This window comes from Panthera onca, chromosome D1 (genome assembly GCF_046562875.1).
Source record: "Panthera onca isolate mPanOnc1 chromosome D1, mPanOnc1 haplotype 2, whole genome shotgun sequence".
In the NCBI taxonomy this organism is placed as follows: Eukaryota; Metazoa; Chordata; class Mammalia; order Carnivora; family Felidae; genus Panthera; species Panthera onca.
In genome coordinates, this window is record NC_138348.1 from 5,154,935 (window position 1) to 5,167,903 (window position 12,969).

Here is a 12,969-nt window from a genome sequence, read left to right on the forward strand (position 1 = left end):
CCACCCCAAATAAAGACTGCATTTCCCAGCATCCTTTGCAGCCCCCTGTACCAGGTGAGGAGCCCTCCCTAATAGAGTATAAGTGGTTCACGCTCTTTGTCCCTCTTTGTTCCTTGTTCCTGCCTCCATCGTGCCACCTGGAAAACATACAAACTTGGGCATACCCCAGCACCTGGTGCAAGGAGCTTGGGTTCCTGAAGACCATACGGCTGGATTTCACCTAAGAAATAAACTTCTCTCCAGTTTAAGGCATTGCTATTTGGTGTCTCTGTCAGTCACAGGGAACCCAATCGAACATTGAAACTTTCTTCTGGGACTGAGACTCTCTTTTAACCAAAAAACTTAATCTGCTTATAATTATTGTAATTTTGATATGTTTAGGGATTACTCCTACCCTCTGTTTTACTTTCTGTTTTAATGTTTTCATAAGGTTTTTCTTTACTTCCTCCCCCCGCCTGCTGTCTAGTCTTCTGGTTTAATCAAGAATTATTCACTTTCCCTCTTTTCTTCCTCTATGGATTGGACCATTGAAGGGAACATTCTATCTCTATTTCTGTTATATTAATGGCTTCAAAATAAAAGATGAAGATTTGCACTGTTTTGAAGTTTATTGCGGGGGAGGGGCAGAAAGAGGGGGACAGAGGATCCGAAGCAGGCTCCGCGCTGACAGCGGAGAGCCCGATGTGGGGCTCCACCTCAGGAACCGTGAGATCGCGACCTGAGCCAAAGTCAGGCGCTTGACCGACTGAGCCACCCAGGCGCCCTGTATTGATGGCTATTCTTAAATGGTTAACAAAGTCTAAAGCTGACCAATGCATCTATTCTCCTCTAGGAAAGATGAGAAAAAGATTTTAGCATATCTAAAGTATTCCCTCCCGTCTTCTGTTTTATTTTGTCTATTTTAGTCCCTCCTTATTTTTAAAATCCCCCAACTTAACTTTTTTATCGTTACTGCCTCTTTAGCTCCACCAATATGTTTACTGATCTCTTTCCTGACCATACTTTAGTACATACCCGCCTTTCTTCTGGTCTCAATTTCCTTCTTACTGAAGGAAATTCCCTTCCATGAGAGCACATGGGTAGGAAACTCTTATCAGCCTCTGTTTCCTGAAAAAAGTTGATATTTCACCTTCCTTCTTGAATAACGATTGAATGAGGTAAAGTCTTCTTGGCTGGCAATCGTTTTCCTCTGCATGCTGAACAATTTATTCCACTGTCTTCTGGCATTTATTGTAACCAATGAAAAGTCTTTGTAGAGGGGCTCCTAGGTGGCTCAGTCGGTTACCGACTTCGGCTCAGGTCATGACCTCACAGTTCATGAGTTCAAACCCCGCATCTGGCTCTGTGCTCACAGCTCGGAGCCTGGAGCCTGCTTCGGATTCTGTGTCTCCCTCTTTCTCTCTGCCTCTTCCTCATTCGCATTCTCTCTCTCTCTCTCTCTCTCTCTCTCTCTCAGAAATAAATAATAAAACATTTTTTTAAAAAAGGAAGAAGAAGAAGCCTTCGTAGGGCCTAATTTCTGCACCTCGGTAAGTAATCTGACTTTTGTCTCCAGTTGAATTGTATATAAGGTTTTCTTCTGTGTTCTGAGTTCTGCTGGAATGCATCTAGATATATATTTGTTTCTGTTCATCCTTCTGAGGCTCCACTGTGTTCCTTCCATCTGGGCATTTGTCTTTGTGGAAGTCTTTATGGAAGGGTTTCAGCCGTCACGTCTTTGAGGGTTGCCTCGTGTCCATTCTTTGTATTTTCTCCTGAGACTCCTGATGATTTTTAACTACTCTTTAATATTTGCCACCTGTTTATCCCTCAGGGCTACCTTATAGGTGATTCCTCAGATGTAGCTTCCCGTTCACTAATCTTCTCTCAAATGGTGTCTAATCTGCTGTGTAACCAACCCGTTGATTTTTTTTTTAGTCCAATGGCTATCTCCTTTATTTTCAGAAATTCTTTTATTCTTATTAATCTTCCTACTCTGTTTCATACCATCCCGTTACTACCTATTGGCCTCTCTCCCTTCTTTTATATCATTTCTGTTTGCATTGACTTTGTGGCCTCTTTCAGATTTTTCTGTTACTTACACTTGGGGGTGCTGATTTTCCTGTTTGTTGCATCTGCCTCGTCTCCCTCACGGGGACTTGTTTTCCCATGTGATCTGTAATTCTTTGTCATGAGTTCATCTTCAGAAGTGACAGGGCTGTTGTTTGTTAAGTCCCATGTGCTCTGGGTTGAAGAGTAATCTTCCGGTAGCTTCTCCCTATTTCTTCAGCTTCCCATACTGTGGAGATAGACCACACTCCTGCCTAATGTGCCAGCCTGAGTCCCAGGTTCCTTAGGGTAGCTTTGTCCACTCAAGGCCCTAGACATCCGTACCCTTGCTACTTCCTCACGCTGGTAGATGGAGGTATCTTTTGGTCCCCTTTTCAAGAACAGGGTAGCCCTCTGAGACCCGGGAAGGTGCTCAGGGTCCTATCCTGTTCCCCAGCCTCTTACAGGTCTTCTGTCATCCATGGGTGTCAGAGCCCAGGCTTCTGAACCTCTCTCCATGTCTGAAGCCCCCATGCTGTCCCCTCTCTCCCGCCACCCGGCTCTGAGTTCTTGCTTTGTCTTTAGTACTGGGGTCATCCCTGGCTTTCTTTCAAGTTCAGTTTTTGTCTTTTTAACATTTTTACACGGGTAGTGGGAGGCATCCAGCCACGCTCTCAATTCACCATGTTTCCAGAATCCCCCCAACTCCACGCCCCGCCCCTGTCTTTGAATACTGCGGTGCCAGGGAGCTTGCTACCCACCGAGGGTGTGGAGAGATCCAAATCTTGCTCACCCTGGAGAATGATGGACGGCGGAGTGCAGGTTCCCTCCAGGCAGCTCAGGTGGGAGGAAGGTGAGAATGAAGGGGGGTGGGTGACATCGAGCCCGCTCTCCAGCCAGGTGTAGGACCGAAGAAGCCTGAGGGCTGCTGGGTGGTCTTCCATTCTGAGGCCTCAGGGGGAGGGCGTACAGCATGAACCCTGCTGGCCTGGGGCCAGCGGGGTAACGCATTCTCCCTTCTAGAACTTCAGTGGGTGAAAAGCATCATCACAAACTCTGGGGGAGAGAAGGGCAGGGCTCGGGCCAGTCCTGGTCAGGGATCCCAGGACGCGCTGGGATCATCCTGGGAGCTGGAGGGGTGGGGGGTTGTCTGGGAAGGAGACTCACCGTCAAAGTCTACGGTGCCATCCCCGTTGAGGTCCACTTCTCGGAGCATCTCGTCCAGCTCAGGACCCGCCAGCGGCTCCCCCAGCAGAGCAGGTGCTGCCTGCCGCAGCTCTGCCACTGTAATTCGTCCATCTCTGTCCCTGTCAAACTAGGATCCCGGCAGGGCTCAGTCCCTCCCACCCAAAGCTGGCTCTGCCCAGACCCGTTTCCACCTTGCCACATCCTGTGCCTGGATGTCCCCACCTTCACCCACCGAAACCCTCCTCCTCCTCCTCCTCCCAGGCTGAGACAATAGGCCCCTCCTCCAGGAAGTCTCCTTGGGTGGATCCTCCAGCAATCCCTCCCTGGCCCAGTCCCACCATCTGCAGGGCTCTGGGCCTCCAGAGGCTGGGCCCCGCCCCCCACCGTCTCTCTGGCCCAGATGGGAAGCCAGTAGGTCCGCCGCCCAGCTGCCCACCCAGCGCCCGACTCGACCACGCTCCACACCTCTCGGAAGGCGATGCGCAGCTCCCGCACCCCCAACATGTGTGCTGTCTCCTCCCTCAGCTTTGGGCCCATCAATTCCACAAACTCCTCGAAGTCCACACGGCCACCCACTGCGGAGGCAGAGTGTCACAATGGAGAAGGCTGGGGCGCCGAGAAAGGACTTCCCAGGTGCCAGCCTCTCCCCAGCTCTACTTCCAGGAAGGAACACCCAGCATCCATGCCCTCGGGGACGGGGGTAGGAGGTCGGAGCCCCATTCTCCACAGAGATGACAGGGCCAGGTGCCTGAGTGCTCTCAGTGAAGCACCTGTGTCAAGGGGGAAAGAGGCCAAGGTTTGGAACCAGGCAGCCCTAAAGTTAAACCCTGGCTGTGCTGTCGATGGGGCATGGGTGACCTTGGGTGCCGACGGCCTTGGGCGACTTACTAAACCTCCTTCCTCATCCCGGGGCAAGGGTGAGAGAACCCACTCTTAGGTGCTTCCGGGGGTGTGCAGTTGGTGGCTCTGACATGCTGGGACCCCGTGGGCAGCCATAAATGCCTCTTAAGGAGTATGCCCACGTAGTCCCGCCGTTCTAAGACGCCATCGATTACGAAAAGCACCGGTGGTCAAATAACAGCTTTGGGGAAAAGAAAAGCATTGCGCTAAATGTTCACATCAAGTGTAAGCCACATCCCATTTTGCAAACCACAGAGCACATGCAGGTGTCCTGGAATGAAGGGAATCTGATATTTGACAATTTAGCTAATGATAATCACACAAGCGCACGCCCATCCGACATTTAATCGCCAGGAGCGGCCAGGGTTCTGTCACAGTCGTTCTCACTGAACCTCAGGAGGCTCTTTTCAGGAGCCTCAGGAGGGTCAGAGAGACAGAGAGCCAGATGGCTGCCGCCTCGCCCCGCCCCGGGCCGGTGGGGGTCAGCCACTGACTTCGCATCTTGACGTGCTGGGAGACCTCGATGAGTTCCATCTCAGTGGGCATGTAGCCCAGCGTCCGCATGCAGGTGCCCAGCTCTCGGTAGCCGATGTAGCCGTCACAGTCAGTGTCAAACTCTTCAAAGGCGGCCTGAAGCTCTGCAGGGGAGGGAGGTCAGGCCCGGGCAGCCCGGCTCAGGGACACCTCCCACCCACCACTGCCGCCAGCAAGGGCCACTCACCATCCAGCTCCTCGGGGCCCAGCTCGCGGTCCTGCAGAGGCACAGTCCAGCATGTCCCTGGGGGCCATCCTGCCTCCTCCAGCCCTAGCCCACGATGGCCTGGGTAGGGCCAGTCTCACAAGGGCAGGAGAAGGCAGCTGAAGTCCCACGACCCCCAGAGAAAAGATGACCCCCCCCCGACTTCCGGCTCCTGGGGCCCAGAGCTCTCCCAGAATCCTGGGTTTGAAGACTAGCCCCGCCCGCCTCGCAGCCAGGCCCAAGACCAACCCTTCCCCAAACCCTGCTTCTACAGCTCAGGCTCCCGGGTCTGGAGCAGAGGCGCTAGGAGGCCCGAGTACTAGGGGCAGGGTGGGCGGAGTCCAAGGGCACAAGTGTGTCCCCCTCCTCCCCAGCCCGGGCCCCACTTGACCTTCCCGAAGATGCGGTTGAGCAGGGGCCCGTATGTCTTCTGGGCAGCATCGTGCTGGGTGCCAGAGCGGTGTCGGTGAGACTGGCGACGACCGGCTGGCCTGGGGGCTGCAGGGCCTGTCCCCTCCTGCCCTTCTCCATTCCCAGAGAGGCTCTTGCTGCTCCCTGGGGCCTCGGGGCCAGGGATGGGGGTCTGCTCCTCGGAGCCACCAGCACCCTTCCGGGACCCTCGGAGTCCCCTGTCCTTCTTGCTCCTCCTCCTGGTCAAGGGCAGGCCCTCAGCACCACTCCCGGAAGCCACAGCCTCCACAGGAGGCTTCTGGGGGTCTGGGCCACGCTGCCCCTTCGCCTGTTCTGTGGCCATGTGGAGAGGGGCGACAGAACTCTGAGATGCAGCACCAGGGAGCACCCTTGGTTCTCAGGGACCATAAAGCTGCTTACGCACCCCTACCCTGAGAGCTGATTGCCTGGGATCGAGCCTTGAGGGGGATTAGGGTAAGTGAGGCAGGCAGCTCCGGGCCCTAATCCCGGCCCTCTGCCTGAGGGCAGAGACAGATGGGTCAAGAGAACTGCCCTCAGCGACAAGGGTGCCGGGACATGGTGAGCTTTGGACTCCGGCTCCTAAGTGGCCTCAGGAGCTGGGACACGCAACCATTTCACCTCCCTGAGCCTCAGTCACCCGATCTATAAAATGGGGGCAATACTGCTGGAGTCAAGGACTCAGCCGGGTTGTGTGACAGGAGCAGGACTCAGCTAAGCAAGGACGAGGGAAGTCATCTCAGGAGAAAGAGTGTGGGAAGGGATAGGAGAGTTGCCCCTCACGGGGACATCGTGGCTGGGGCAGAGGGTCTGTGAAATTGAGGAAGCGAGGCCAGATCACAGAGACTGAGGGACATGGGGGTGATTTCGGAGGAGGTGGCCTCTGGGGGGACCCAGAGCCTGCCCTGAGGCAGAGGGGCCCTGGGCGAGGAGGTTTTAACCGCGTGGCTCTGTCAGGGATGGGGTGGCCTGGCTGGTCACTCGGCCCTGCTGAGCGGGGGTTAGGGTTTCCCAGGGAGCAGCCCCATGCCCATGAATGTTTGATGTCTTCTCAGCTTGGGTTTCACGTCGGCCGCCTTAGCGCCGCCAGGAGCCATGTCCCAGGCCCCGGCGTGGGGCCCGACAGATGGCTGGACCACTGGGCAGGCAGGCACGCCCCTGCTCCTTCCGGCCAGCGGCCTGCACCTCACAGGTAAGCCAGGCCTCACCTGCTGGGGCTCGGGGGAGCCCAGGGCTCTGATCCAGTAGAGGCTGGAGCTTGCAGAGTGGGGTCTGCCTGAGCACTACGGGAGAGGAAGCCACTGGGCTGAAGGCCAAGGAGCTGGAGCCATGGGCCACGGGCAGGATCCAGCCTTTCTGGGGCACCTACTTCCTCCCCTGGCTCAGCGCTGCCATGAGGACTTTCTCCGTGTTCCAAGGGAAACCCCCTGGGCCAGTGAGGGAAGGCGGGCGGAGTGGGGGGGGGGGGGAGGGGTAGCAGGCCCCTATCATCACACTGCTGAGCCCCCTTCTCCTTCTGTAGGTGGCCTCAGGGGCCACCTGCCTGAGCTGTGAGAATGAGGACGGGGCCACAGGTGGGGGTGGAGGATGATGAAGGGGCTCCAGCTGCTTCCAGGACGGCCCTTCTGGCCCCAGGCTGCCGGGCCCTGAGTTGCAGACCTCACCCTGAGTTCATGAGCTGCACTTGCTGTGGGGAAGGGCCTCCTCTGGCCCAGGCTCCTGCCCACCCTTGGCCTCCTACAGGCCCACGGGACTCTGAGCCTCCCCTTCTTGGAATCTTAAACACTTGAACTCCAGGATACCAGAAGGAAAGGGGCTTGCGATGATCCGATGATCCGATGATCCGACCGAGTGGTTTTCAAATTGTCTTCCCTAGAGCATCCCCGGGGCTCCACTGTAATATTTTATTTGAAGATTCACCAGCTTTAAAAATATGTTTGAGGGGCACGTGGGTGGCTCAGTCAGTTAAGTGCCTGAATTCAGTTCAAGTCATGATCTCGCGGTTTGTGAGTTCGAGCCCAGCGTCGGGCTGTCTGCTATGAGCAGAGAGCCTGCTTTGGATCCTCTGCCCCTCCCCCACTCTCTCTCTCTCTCTCTCTCTCTCTCTCTCTCTCTCTCTCTCTCAAAAATAAACATTTTTTTTTTTTAAAGAGAAAAAACTGGGGCACCTCAGTAGCTCAGTCGGTTAAGCGTCCGACTTCAGCTCGGGTCACGATCTCATAGCTTATGAGTTCGAGTCCCACGTCGGGCTCTGTGCGGACAGCTCAGAGCCTGGAGCCTGCTTCGGATTCTGCATCTCCCTCTCTCTCTCTGCCCCTCCTCCACTCGCACTTTGTTTCTCTCTCTGTGTGTGTCTCTCAAAAATAAATGAACGTTAAAACAAAAATTTAAGGGGCACCTGGGTGGTTCACTTGGTTAAGTGACCGACTTCGGCTCAGGTCATGATCTCGCGGTTCATGAGTTCTAGCCCCGTGACAGCTCAGAGCTTGGAGCCTGCTTTAGATTCTGTGTCTCCTTCTCTCTCTGTCCCTCCCCCACTCATGCTCTGTCTCTCTCTCCCTCTCTCAAAAATAAATAAACATTAAAAAAATTGTTTTTAAAGGATGTGGATATGACATCTTTATAGAAAAGCATTTAAAAAATTAAAACTAGGGGCGCCTGGGTGGCGCAGTCGGTTAAGCATCCGACTTCAGCCAGGTCACGATCTCGCGGTCCGTGAGTTCGAGCCCCGCGTCAGGCTCTGGGCTGATGGCTGGGAGCCTGGAGCCTTTTTCCGATTCTGTGTCTCCCTCTCTCTCTGCTCCTCCCCCGTTCATGCTCTGTCTCTCTCTGTCCCAAAAAAAATAAATTAAAAACGTCGAAAAAAAAAAAATTAAAAAAAAAAATTAAAACTAAATAAAGAAAAAAGAAAAAAATGTAAAATATATATGTATATACTTGTATATATATATTTAAAAGCCTCGGTCCAGTCTACTTGGGCACACTGGGATTCCGCGTGGCAGAAGGCTTAGGTCTGAGTCTCAGTCCTGGCGCCTCTCGTCCTGTCTCTGACCTTGGGCAAGTCACTTATCCTCCGAACCTTCCTCTCCTCACCTGTAAAATGGAGTGTCTGCGGACTACGCGAGGTAATCTGTGTAAAGTCCCTGGCAGAGGCTAACTGCCCCAAAGGTGATGACGATGGCTCAGAGAGGGACAGTGACTTGCCTGGAGGTACACAGCACCCTCTCTCATACTCGGTCCCTCATGATTTCATTGGTTCATCAGGCACCCGCTCCGTGGCCAACAGCACACTGGGGACCTCGGACGGACGCTGCTATGGAAGCCAACCTGGGTGCCGCTGGCCGCGGGCCCCGCACGGAGCCAGACGATGAAGACGACTACCCCCAGGGTGGCTGGGACACGGTCTTCCTGGTGGTCCTTCTGCTCCTGGGGCTGCCGGCCAATGGGCTCATGGCATGGCTGGCCGGCTCACAGGCCCGGCAGGGAGCGGGCACGCGGCTCGCCCTGCTGCTGCTCAGCCTGGCCCTCTCTGATTTTCTGTTCCTGGCGGCAGCGGCCTTCCAGATCCTGGAGATCCAGCACGGAGGCCACTGGCCGCTGGGGACGGCCGCCTGCCGCTTCTACTACTTCCTGTGGGGTGTGTCCTACTTCTCCGGCCTCTTCCTGCTGGCGGCCCTCAGCGTGGACCGCTGCCTGCTGGCCCTGTGCCCGCACTGGTACCCTGGGCGCCGCCCGGCCCGCCTGCCCCTCTGGGTCTGCGCCGGGGTCTGGGTGCTGGCCACGCTCTTCAGCGTGCCCTGGCTGGTCTTCCCCGAGGCCGCCGTCTGGTGGTACGACCTGGTCATCTGCCTGGACTTCTGGGACGGCGAGGAGCTGCCGCTGAGGATGCTCGAGATCCTGGGGGGGTTCCTGCCTTTCCTCCTGCTTCTCGTCTGCCACGTGCTCACGCAGGCTGCTGCCTCCCGGACCTGCCGCCGCCGCCGGCCAAGGCCCACGGCCTGCCGGGGCTTCGCCCGTGTGGCCGAGGCCGTTCTGTCAGCCTACGTGGTCTTGCGGCTGCCCTACCACCTGGCGCAGCTGCTGTACCTGGCCTTCCTGTGGGACGTCTACCCCGGCTACCTGCTCTGGGAAGCGCTGGTCTACTCCGACTACCTGACCCTGCTCAACAGCTGCCTCAGTCCCTTCCTCTGCCTCCTGGCCAGCGCCGACCTCCGGGCCCTGCTGCGCGCCGTCCTCTCCTCCTTCGCGGCAGCTCTCTGTGAAGAACGGCCTGGAAGCTTCACGCCAGCGGAGCCACAGACCCAAGTGGACCCTGGGAGTCAGACTCTTCCTGGGCCAGTGGCTGGGGCCCAGCCCCAGGTGAACCCCGTAGCACAGCCACGGTCGGACGCTGTGTCCCAGCCTCAGGGGAACCCCGCGGCACAGCCACGGTCGGATTCAGTGGCCCAGCCACAGGCAGAGCCCACAGCACAGCCACGGTCAGATTCAGTGGCCCAGCCACAGGCAGAACCCACAGCACAGCCACAGTCGGATTCAGTGGCCCAACCACAGGCAGAGCCCACAGCACAGCCACGGTTGGATTCAGTGGCCCAGCCACAGGCAGAGCCCACAGCACAGCCACGGTCGGATTCAGTGGCCCAGCCACGGTCGGATTCGGTGGCCCAGCCACGGGCAGATTCAGTGGCCCAGCCACAGGCAGATCTTGTGATGCAGCCTCAGCTGAACGCCTCAGTTCAGCCACAGGTGAACCTTGAGTCCCAGCCCCATTTGGACTTTGTGGCCCAGCCACAAGTGAGCCCCGAGACCCCCGGACCTGCCTCCGGCCCAGCTCTCAGCCCCTGTGATGAAGCGTCTTCTGCCCCATCCGCAGATCCCACCCCCGAAGCCCCTGAGAACCCAGCGGTGCCTGCTGACTCTGAGGGAGAAAGTCCCAGCAGCGTCCCCCCAGAGGAAGCCCCCGGAGCAGGCCCCACCTGAGGGTCTGGGAAAGCTCAGGCCCATCAAGGCAGTGGAAGAGCCAGAGCCAGTCAGAGACGAGGGGAGCCGTGGAGGAAGTCATCAAAGAAACCCCCCTCAAGTCCCTTGGGGCTGGCAGGAGGACTTGGGGGAAGTGAAAATGAACCACCAAAAGTCCCAGGCAGTTTGTCGTGATCGTCTCGTCCCTACCCAGGTCCCGCTCAGTTTCTCCATGCTTGCCCCCCCCACACACACAGTGGCCCAACAGTCACAGCCGACAGGGTGCTGCTGGGTTCTGTCCTCCAGCACCCCTGGACCGCACTGCCCACCCCCCTCCCAAGTCTCAGTCCTGCGGGAGAAAGACAGCAGGGGTGACTTCCCTGAGCTTGTGCCGATCTCCCCGGAATCCTTCCTCCACCCTCTCCTCCCTGTCTCACCCTCTAACTCGGGCGTGAGGAGGATGAAGGAAGAAATCTCTGCAGAAAAGGAGGCATTTAAGAGCCAGAAGGAACCTGGGGTCCTGGGAGCCCACGCAGGCTGGCCGAGCCCTGTCCACCAGCCCCCTGCCCCCCACAGGCAGTGAGCCTGGCGCAGGACCTCCCTCAGCAAGGCAGCGGGAGCGGAGGCGATGAGAGCCACCGAGCCTGGATTCAAATCGGGCTCCGGTGACGGCAGGAGCCTGGCACACAGTAGGGGCTCAGTGAACAAATGTTCTCCATTCGCCGGCATCCAGGGAAGTCCCTGCAGGGCCTGGAGATGGAGGAGAGGAGGCGCCACCTTGGCCTGGGCATCTGGGGTCTTGTGAGCTTTGGGGCAGATCGGCTGTGCCCATGACAGTTCTGGGCCACGGATGCCCAGGGGGCCTGAGAGAGCGTCTGCTCCACTTAAGGGTTCAACTAGTGTCCACCTGCCCCCCCCCGCCCCCACCACGGGGGGCTGCAGGTATAGAGTGCTCAGTCCTGCCTCCATCTGAACCCCTCCTACGCACTCAGCCCACGCGCAGAGATGGGAAGACGTCCAGACAGAGAGCCCTGGGGACCAGTGGCTCCAAAAAGGGTACAGGCCCCCATCACACAGCATCTCTGGGGCAGAGCCAACCTCTTCCCTCTCAAGGCGCAGACACTGCAAGAAAAACGGGGAAGTGCCGAAGGTCTAATTCTGAACCCCCCACCCTACTTCCCCTCTTCCCTTTCACTCTTCTACACCAACCCCCTGCTCGCTCGCTTGCCCTCCACCCACCCTGTGTTCCAAAATCGCGAGCCTCTTCCCCTTTACCCCCCTCCCCCAGTCCTTTCCCAGTAGCTCAGTGTTGTGACCTGCAGCAGCTGAGAGACGCCCCTACGGCAGACACTTAAGTGCTATGCTTCCAGGGCGTTTCCATCTTAAAAAGGCAGCAGGCTGTGCGGACGGCCCGGAGAGGTGCGGGCAGATCTGGGTTCTGGCTGTCAGCTGCCGCTTCGCCTCGATTTCCTCCTCTGTACAATGGGGTGGTCATGTTCCCCTTGCAAGGGCCGCTGCTATCATGAACTGAGCCCGGGGGTGCCGAATGGTGGCGGGGGCGGTGTTGGTGGCGGTGGCAATGCCAAGGGCATAATTAGGGCATGTCCTGGTGGTGGAACTGTGGACACCGAGGCCGAACTACGGACGCCGTTCAGCGATTTCTGCACAGGCACGAATTTGTTGAATTCGGTCCTTCAGCAAATGTTTATCGAGCACTTGCTAGGCGACTCTCCAGCCAGCCTTCCATTCTGGAGACACACGGGTGGGGTTAGGGGCATGGCCGCTGGTGTCCCTCGGCGGTCTTTTGAATCCCAGCTCCACCGCTCACCAGCTGTGTGATCTTCAGGAAGGCTCTTGGCTCCTTTGGGACTCAGTTTCCGCATCTGTAAAATGGGGGTGATAACAATGGTTCCCGGGCCGGGCCTGGGAGCAGGACCGACCCACGGGCCAGAGCCCACGGGGGAGCATCCTGCCCGCTAGGCTTTGTCTGCTCCACCATACTGCCTCCCCCTCTGCAAGAAATGCTTTCACCCTGGCCCACCCCATTGGGTGCACCCTCCCTGGAGGCAGGGACTGGTCTTGCAGTGTCCCTCCCCTTTCTCCCAGATAGCGGTCCCAAAGCTTTTTCAACATGGTGGGCAGATCAGGCACTCAAACCCCAGCGCCAGCCACCTGCCATCAACTCTGGTCCCCACTCCAAACCCAGCATTTCGGAGAGTGGGGCAGCCCCATCTCCAAGGTCCCTGAGGGGGAATCTCACCCATAATGGGTAATCGCGACCCAGGAGAGAGGGCAGTGCCATGAAGGGCTTTGTGGGATAAAGAGGAGTTCTCCTGGTGACCCACAGAGTTTTGTTTTGGAGGAAACATGCACACCCGAGGCCACAGAGGTTGAAAGGAGGGCTCATCCCTGACGTTCCTCGGTCCATCTACCTCACCCCTAACACACCCCATGGGGCTGGACTCCTGTTGCCTTCTGGGAGACTCACGCCTTCTCCAGGTGAGAGGTACCCCTCACGGAGAGACTCATTCTGAGAGCTGTGAATACGAACATCGTCGATCCTACATTCAGGACTGCTGTTCATTCTTTCACTCAACGTACATGAATTGAATGCATGCTGAGCGGTAGGTCTCATTCTAGGTGCTTCGACACAGTGGGGAACAAGACCAAAGACCTGGTGCTACCCTCTACTTGCTCACATTCTAGCGGGGCGAGGCAGACAAAAAGCA

The 12,969-nt window shown here is 57.2% G+C and overlaps 2 protein-coding genes across 2 annotated transcripts; one reads left to right on the top strand and one right to left on the bottom strand.

Annotated features, from left to right (window-relative positions):
• Positions 1 to 436: 436 nt before the first annotated feature.
• LOC132662089 (calcium-binding protein 4) lies at positions 437 to 7,836 on the bottom strand. Its single transcript, XM_060607409.3, has 6 exons — positions 5,247 to 7,836; positions 4,838 to 4,868; positions 4,611 to 4,754; positions 3,682 to 3,791; positions 3,196 to 3,343; positions 437 to 3,084 (listed from the first exon to the last, which is right to left on the bottom strand). The coding sequence occupies exons 1-6, from the start codon at positions 5,607 to 5,609 to the stop codon at positions 3,056 to 3,058; spliced, it is 825 nt and encodes a 274-aa protein (XP_060463392.1). The 5' UTR covers positions 5,610 to 7,836; the 3' UTR covers positions 437 to 3,055.
• A 475-nt stretch (positions 7,837 to 8,311) lies between these two features.
• Positions 8,312 to 12,941, top strand: GPR152 (G protein-coupled receptor 152). Its single transcript, XM_060607407.3, has 2 exons — positions 8,312 to 9,787; positions 9,980 to 12,941. Exons 1-2 carry the CDS (start codon positions 8,456 to 8,458, stop codon positions 10,259 to 10,261), a joined length of 1,614 nt encoding a protein of 537 aa, XP_060463390.2. The 5' UTR covers positions 8,312 to 8,455; the 3' UTR covers positions 10,262 to 12,941.
• Positions 12,942 to 12,969: the final 28 nt, after the last annotated feature.